The following is an 8,443-nucleotide window of genomic DNA, read 5'->3' on the forward strand; positions in this document are numbered from 1 at the left end:
CTGAGAATCATACTCTGAGAATAATATAAAAACTGAAGCACATTAAACTAGTTCCCAGGATGTTCTAATCTCCTAAAAAGATGGAGCATAATAATTTTCACATGTCAATATTCCACCTAAAAATTTAAAATTTAAAAAAAATTTAACTGAAGAATCTGGTCTTCTCTACTACTAGGAAACCTTAAGGATATATGAAAGAACAGATCTTCACGATCTAGACAGAGTATCTTTTATTCTGAATTATACAAAATCACAACTCCAAACAAGTACTGCTTATAAAATCCATTGACATATTTTCACATGATATATAATTTTTTTTTTTTTTTTGTGGTACACGGGCCTCTCACTGTTGTGGCCTCTCCCATCGCGGAGCACAGGCTCCGGACGCGCAGGCTCAGCAGCCATGGCTCACGGGCCCAGCCGCTCCGCGGCATGTGGGATCCTCCCGGACCGGGGCATGAACCCGTGTCCCCTGCATCAGCAGGTGGACTCTCAACCACTGCGCCACCAGGGAAGCCCCACATGATATATAATTTACTTTAAATCTGAGTTAGCTCAAATTTGTCAGTATAATATTATGTTTCATCCTTCCTAAGACTCAATGATTTCAACCACATTAATACTCGAGAGAATTCTGATGTCTGATAATCCCTGCATATTGGATAGCATTCAATTAAAATATCAGCGTAGCTTTCATTCATCAAAGAAAATATTTTATTCAAGTTACCAAGACAAATTTGAGGAGTTACAGTTGGGCTTGAATTGAAGAAAAAGGCCAAGTTAAAAAATGGAAACAAAGTTTCCATTTGGTGGAAGCTGAAATCAATGTATACATTCTAATCAAAGACCTGTTCCATGCGGCATTTTTCAAGTTTTTAAGGGTCTACCAAGCCAAACCCTTCGCTGCCTTGATGGCTTTTGCTTTGCTTTTTCCTTTCTTTTTCTCTCGCTTTGCTTTCAGCCTTTTTCTTTGCCTCTGGTTCATCCATACGGGGTACTGCCCATGCTGGTCTAGAAGAGTCTTTTTGTTTCTCTTAATATCAGTCTCCATTTTCATGTCATCTGAATTAAAAAATGGAAAAACTATTAATACTCATGAATGCAACCCCATGAAAAAGCAAATTAATGCAATGAGGACACTGAACTTAAAAGTGGCATGAAACTACAAAAGCAAAAAAAAAAAAAATTCCTTTGTGCAATGATCTTTGACTAACACTCAAAAAACTCCTTACAACACATTCAGTAGAATCATACACACGATGCCATGTGTTCCCACAACCATGAAAGACATAAAAAGTATCTGCGAGGAAGTAGGGACATCATCTATTTAGTCACTAAGAAACTTTCTAAAGAATGTTGTTATGCAACCCAGTCAAAAAATGGGCAGAAGACCTAAAGAGACATTTCTCCAAAGAAGAAATACAGATGGCCAATAGGCACATGCGAAGATGCTCAACGTCGCTAATTATTAGAGAAATGCAAATCAAAACTACAATGAGGTATCACCTCACACCAGTCAGAATGGCCATCATTAAAAAGTCTACAAATAACAAATGCTGGAGAGGGTATAAAGAAAAGGGAACCCTCCTACACTGCTGCTGGGAATGTAAGTTGGTGTGGCCACTGTGGAAAACAGTATGGAGGTTCCTCAGAAAACTAAAAATAAAATTACCATTTGATCCAGCAATCCCACTCCTGGGCATATATCCAGACAAAACTATAACTCAAAAAGATACATGCACCACTATGTTTGCAGCAGCACTATTCACAATAGCCAAGACATGGAAACAACGTAAATCCATCGACAGATGAATGGATAAAGAAGATGTGGTACATATATAGAATACTACTCAGAATGAAATAATGCCATTTGTGGCAACACGGATGCAACTATAGATTATCATATTAAGTGAAGTACGTCAGAAAGAGAAAGACAAATACCATATGATATCACTTATATGTGGAATCTAAAATATGACACAAATGAACCTATCTATGAAACAGAAACAGAATCAGGGACAAAGACTGGTGGTTGCCAATGAGGAGGGGAGTGGGAGAGGGTAGGAGTCAGTTTAGGATTAGCAGATGCAAACTGGTATATACAGAATGGATAAACAACAAGGTCCTACTGTATAGCACAGGGAACTTTATTCAGTATCCTGTGATAAACAACAATGGAAAAGAATATGAAAAAGAATGTATATATATGTATAACTGAGTCACTCTGCTGCACAGCAGTAATTAACACAACACTGTAATTCAACTACACTTCAATAAGAAATAAATTTTTTAAAAAAGAGAACATTGTTATGATTGTCCTTTGCAACAGTGAAAGTTAAATAGGAAACATTTAGGATATATGGGTTTGAATTACTGCATTAGGGGTAAGTTTATGGTTCTGAAAACACGCGAGTTATGAGAACACTCCTCGGATTAGGTGCTTTCTTAAGCTAAATAAAATTGTTGTGTCAACAAAAAGTGCACCCACGCTTCTAATGGACAGGCCTTAGAAGAAAATAAACTATTAGGAATGACTGGCCACTTCCAATGAAGAGTACTTGGAAGAGGAACAGCAGTAAGCAGCAAGCTTCATGACAGAACAGACCTGGAAATCCTGGGGCTGCCACACTTTTTTATCCAGGTCACACGCAGGTATCCAGCTCTTCTAACAGAAGACTTAGCAGGAAGCTCAGCACAGCCATGCTGTGGTCCATCTATCACCAACCTTATCTATTGTGAAGGACATGTCCATAATGTCCCTCTCTGGGAACTTACCAGGGTATACAGGTTTTCTGTGGACTCTGCTACCTGACATTATATTGTATTAGTTCATTTATCTGGTTTACTTTCTGTCTCCTCCAATGTGATGTAAATCCCACTAGGATGGAGGCCATTTCTGTTATTCACCATTGTTGCCTCAGTTCCTAGAACAGTGCCTGATATACATTAGCCCTTCAATAACTGGTCACTGAATGATTATTTTAGGTGCTGTTCTAGGTTCTGGGGATACTGTGGTCCAAATAAGCTCCTTGCTCTCATGGAGTTCTCAATGTTCTGTTGAGGGGAGAAGGACAAAGCAAACTTCAGCTTGTGGTTACAGCCTTTTTAAAGAGAAGTACTGGAATGAGATTAAGTAGGACCAGGCAGGCTTTGGTAAGCACATGGAAATATAATGAGGTGATTTAGGCATGGGAATGACATAATTGATTTATATCCTAAAAGATCATACTGGGTGATATGTCAAAAATGAATCAGAAATGAGCAAAAGCTGAAGAGAGAGGTAAAATGGCTACTACTGTGGTTCAGGCAAGAGATAACTGTCATTAAAGTGAAAGCATGAGAGTAGGAGAAAAATGGATAGATTCCTAATGTATTTTGGAGATAGTCAAGATGATGTGCTAATGGTTTACAGGTGGGGGATAAAGGGAAGAGGGATTGAGGATAATGACTATTATACACATGATATACAGCTTCCAACTTTAGACTATATTAAAACAGACATAACTAGAATCTGTCAAAATCAAATACAGGGAAACTAATCTTTAGGATAATAATATAAGGGCAGAGGACTCTTAGAATGGAACCTAGATCTTGCAAAGGGTAAAATGAAGAAAGACCTCCTTCTATCCTGCCTAGTTCTTGACTCCTCTGTACCCTTCCAACGAGAGTGTGTCTAGGTTTGTCTACCCCTGTAGTACTGTCTATTTCTGAGACACTTAGGCTACTGTATAAGCACAAAAGGCTCACTCTGAATAATCCAAAACATACCTACTCACATGAGGTGGCTTTAAAATAGCTTAGCATAGAATCTCTAGTAGCACCTCCAAAGAATTATGTGGGCATGGCAGGACGTTTGTTGGGAAGCAAGTGTGAGAAAGAATGGAAGACAGTGAAAAAGGGAAAAAGTCACAAAAGGAAGTTGATATAACTTTTTTTTAAATGAAACACATAAACTCACCTGTTTCATCTTTCACCACACATTGCGTTTTCTCTTGACAATGTTTGGGTTCTACCACAGTTGCTATCTCTTGAACGTCTTTCATTAAAACATCACCATCTACTTTAAGAATACTTTTAAGTCTGCTGAGCTCCTTTGGGGCATTCTTTTTTCTCTTTTCAGCACGCATCTTCCTTTTCCACTTACTCCGTAAACTTTTAGCCATATTTAGCTGGAAAGCTAAAAAATTACATTTTCAAAAGCAACTATTTACCATCAAACAAAAAAACAAATCCTTGGAAAACCAGGTCAAAAGGCATCTCTGCAGAACATGAACAACTGGAAAGTAAACTCTTCACTCTGTTCGTGATTTATGATGGCATAATGTGCAAATTATGTGAGGATCAACGTGGCATATACAGCCACTAAATAACAATTAAGAACACCAAACCAAACTCCCCGTGGCCACTGGCACACTGTGAGTCAAGCCAATTCTGAAAGCTCCTGTAGTTTTCATACAAGATGCAGAAATTTAATTTCCCCCAAAATGCAGAGTGCCATCACCTTACATTTATGCAACAACTTAAAAATCACAAAATATTTTATCTTTTAACTGAATCCTGATTTCCCCCAAACCTACAGGCGACTCCACCCACCCCAATTTTCCTCATTATCCACCCCCTCAAATCAATCTAGCTATTTTAAACTTGTCTATTTCTACTCTTGCTTTCCCTCAACCCCTCAGTCCCAGCCCATCCCCTAGAAGGTGGTCAAGCTGAGCTTTTAAAAACTTAAAGAGCAGACACTGTCTTTCTTGGAATTAATGATTTTCCAACTCATATATTCAAGATCTACAAGGGTATTTGTGACCCAGCCCCTGCCTCCTTTAACTCTTATCTCATGCTCCACTCCATCAAGCACCAATTACATCTGAAGAAAGTCCAATCAATGACAACCGAGGGAGAGTGTGGGGATGTGATGAGGGCTGGGAAGGGATTACAGGGATTACAAAAAGTTTAGAGGGAAGCTCGTGGGAATGACTTATAACATCATCTTGACTGTGCTGACAGATTTATGTTTGTGTGTGAGTATACATGGATATATCTTACACACTTTAAATATGTGCAGTTTGTTGTGTTAATTACACATCAATAGGCAGTTAATCACTAAGACATTATTTTGAAAAAAAAAAAAGAAAAAGAAAAATGTCCAAATGACGTTGACTTCAGTATCTTTACATTTGCCGTCCCTTTGCCTGGGAACTGATCCTTCACTTCAGTACCTCAGAGACAGCTCTTCTGACTCCTGTAAGCTCACCTTTTATTCTCTACCACCTCATCCTTTTCTTTCCTGTTTAATACGTGTTACAATCGAAAATTCTTAAGTTTATTTTCTGTCATTCCCGGTGGCCCGTGGGCTCCACGAAGGCAAGGGATAAATAGGTCTTGTTCGCTACTGGATCCCCCAGTGCGTAGCACTGTGCACACAGTAAAGTTTAAGCAAACATTTGTTAAACGGACGACTGGTGGAGTAACATTTCTGGACGGCAGCAATCACAAACTCACTCTGTCCCGTGTGTACAACAACGCAAGCCCTGCGAGGGGCTGGGAGAGAAGGGTTGCGGTACACAGCCCTCAGCGGGGCTGAACCACTAAGGAGGACTCCACTTCCCACAGAGCACCGGGAAGCCCCACGACAACGGGAGACCCTCGTTCTAGAGGAGGCCTGCGTCTCTGGCCCGGGCTCAAGCTTGCCAGAGAGGGACGAGGCTTGAGATCTTTCCACGGGCGGCGGACTCGAGTCCCAAGTCCCACGCCCCACTGGAGCCGGTTGGTAAAAAGAACTCACCTGAGAAAACTCAGGAACTCAAACACCGCACGCTGCTCACGCCGACCGGAAGCCCCCGCACTTCCGCCTTCCCGGCAACCCGCTCTACTGACCCCGCCCCCCGGGCGGCGGCTGCTCGCTGCTCGCCAAAACGCCCCGGACGGCCTCGAGAGGCGGGGTCCTCTGGAGTCCCGGGCTGACGCACTTGGTGCGAGTGCTGACCTGGGAGCTGGGCTCCTCCCAGATAGGTTCTGAAGTCGGATTAGGGAAATGCGGGGGAGAAGCCGGGTCGAGGGTCGTACACCAGCTAGGCCTGCGTCCCGAGCGTGAGCGGGGTAGCCCCGTGACTAACCCAAGGAGGGAGAACCGCCAGGTGACCCTGCCGTCAGGTAGTGAGCTCAGAGCCGACCTCTAGATTCACGTCAGACCTCCCCATTCGCACACATTCACCACGTCGCGTGTTCCTCTAGAAGCCGAATTAAGATCTTTATTTGCAGCCCTTAAATTTCCCCATCCCCGGTGGTGGTCTCACGGTTGTACACATATATCAAAACTTGTCAAATTGTATCCTTTAAGTATGTGCAATTCATTGTATATCCGTTATACCTCAAAGCTGTTACCCAAAACAAAAACCCCTTTCTCATCCGAAGACAAGTTCAAAGGGTAAAATGATCAAACTAATTCAGTTCAATCAGTGTTTACTGGCTAATCACTAATGTATACCAGACACAATACTTAGCCTAGGACACTCGGCTTCGGTGACGGTCACGCTGATCACAAACAACACCAGTTCTTTTTGTTATTATTTTACATATGCTCCTAATATCACTGCCTTTGGAACCGTACAGGTCTGTGGTATTTATGGTTCTAACACTTCCCTGTGAGTGATATGAGTACTATCTCAGAGCCTGGATTTCCTTATCTATAGAATGAAGCTAATACAACCTAATAATCCTAGGTAGGGGATATAAGAGCTCAACAAATGGCCGCTCACATCATTTTCACATAATAAATTCAAGATGCACGGGACTATTTGTAAGCAGTATTTTCTAGAGATTTACAACATACACCAAAACCCAGTAAATGAATTGTCTTTAATCATGGCCTAGTAAACTCCTGTCTGGTTACTAGTAAAAGTTCATTCTGAGACAATTTATGGGTCCCTTTTTTCTTTAAATTTGTGTCCTTGAAGAAACCATGCATCATGTGGAAATTAATAAACTCAGACTACAGCAAGTTGTTTTTGTTTTTTGTTTTTTTAAACAGAGGCTGGAAAAAGCTCATAACATGCAGTACATTTAAAAAAAAAAACATGGTTGAAAAACCTGCTTTCTTTAGAGATTAAGAAGTTCCTATACAGCAAGTGAATTTCTATTTTAAAGTTAACTATATGTTAGATCTGGCCACTTTTCCCAAAAATACATGTTTACATTGCATTTTAAATCAGAGAAAGCTCACTTTCAGATAGTCCAAATTGACTGCATCTTGCTTAACATACCAGGCCAAGACTTTTGAATAGATACTTGCCACCGAAAAAGAGAAAAAAGTTTATCTATTATGAAAATGTCATAGTGTTAAATATAGGCCATAATTCTGCATTACTGATGTTTTAAAAGGCTGAATCCTAGATTGCATTATTGAGAAAAAAAACCTTTTTGAACATGTTCCTCACCAGTTTATATAAAAGCAGTTCTAACAGAATAGTTAAATGGCCTTGCTATATTTAAATATCCTTAATTCATTCCCTCATTCACACACTTGAGTATGCATTCTGTGATAGGCACTATGCTGGGTATACAAAGATGATGGGAATTAAACTACTGTCTTTAACCCCTGATGGTAGGATAAAGCTTAAGGGTCAAACTGGACACTGCTTCAGCTCTATCACAGAGCTAGGAGGAGCCTGTGGGACAGGAGGCACAGTGGGTCGCACTGAATACCTCATAGGAAGCAGAATGGTTTCCCATCTCAAAGCCATGCTACACTACTGGCACCAGCTAATGGGGCCTCTACAGTCAGGTCTCGCCCATGGAATTCCTGATTTGAATAATCCCTTAGTAAGGACTAGGAAGACGAATGGGATTCAGATGGTGACTCCAAGCTGCCCAGGCACTAGGTGACAGGGACTTCAAAACAAAGCTTTAAAGATGAACAAACAACAAGAACTTCCCAGCTGCTCCAAAAAGGCCCACAACTGGCTGCTGACACCACTAATCCCCAGAAGTGGATCAAGTGGATAAAAGCCAGGTGTGAGGTCTGCAGAAAAGAAATGAAGGCAGGCAGACAGGGCCCACTGCACTTCTTTCCCACAATTATATTCAATAAAAACAGTTCTCAGATACTGCTCTTCCCTGTTTTCCTCCTACCTCCCTGGCTGCACTTGGTACATTTTACAGTTACCTGTCACTCTGTCCAAGCCCTGCTAATTCCCCTTTTTTATTATTTGTGGAGTCTAGGTATTTTCACCTTTACTTGCTGTAAAAAATTGAGGTTGCATATGCCCTTGTATTCAGCAATTCTGCTCCTAGGTATATTCCCTACCTATGCAAACTCTCATATCTATGCACACTGGGACACACACAGGGATGTACACATGGCAGTACTGATTGTGACAGTAAAAAAGGAGGAACCATATAAAATTCATTAACAGAAGAATGTATGAATAACTATGGTCGATTT

At 40.9% G+C, this 8,443-nt stretch overlaps 1 protein-coding gene across 1 annotated transcript; it reads right to left on the reverse strand.

Moving 5' to 3' along the window:
- Nucleotides 1–263: 263 nt before the first annotated feature.
- LLPH (LLP homolog, long-term synaptic facilitation factor) lies at nucleotides 264–5,859 on the reverse strand. The gene is made up of 3 exons (XM_082666362.1): nucleotides 5,786–5,859; nucleotides 3,959–4,177; nucleotides 264–1,062 (listed from the first exon to the last, which is right to left on the reverse strand). The coding sequence occupies exons 2-3, from the start codon at nucleotides 4,161–4,163 to the stop codon at nucleotides 884–886; spliced, it is 384 nt and encodes a 127-aa protein (XP_082522488.1). The 5' UTR covers nucleotides 4,164–4,177; nucleotides 5,786–5,859; the 3' UTR covers nucleotides 264–883.
- Between the last annotated feature and the right edge of the window lie 2,584 nt (nucleotides 5,860–8,443).

This window comes from Grampus griseus, assembly GCF_964374135.1.
Source record: "Grampus griseus genome assembly, chromosome: 11".
In the NCBI taxonomy this organism is placed as follows: Eukaryota; Metazoa; Chordata; class Mammalia; order Artiodactyla; family Delphinidae; genus Grampus; species Grampus griseus.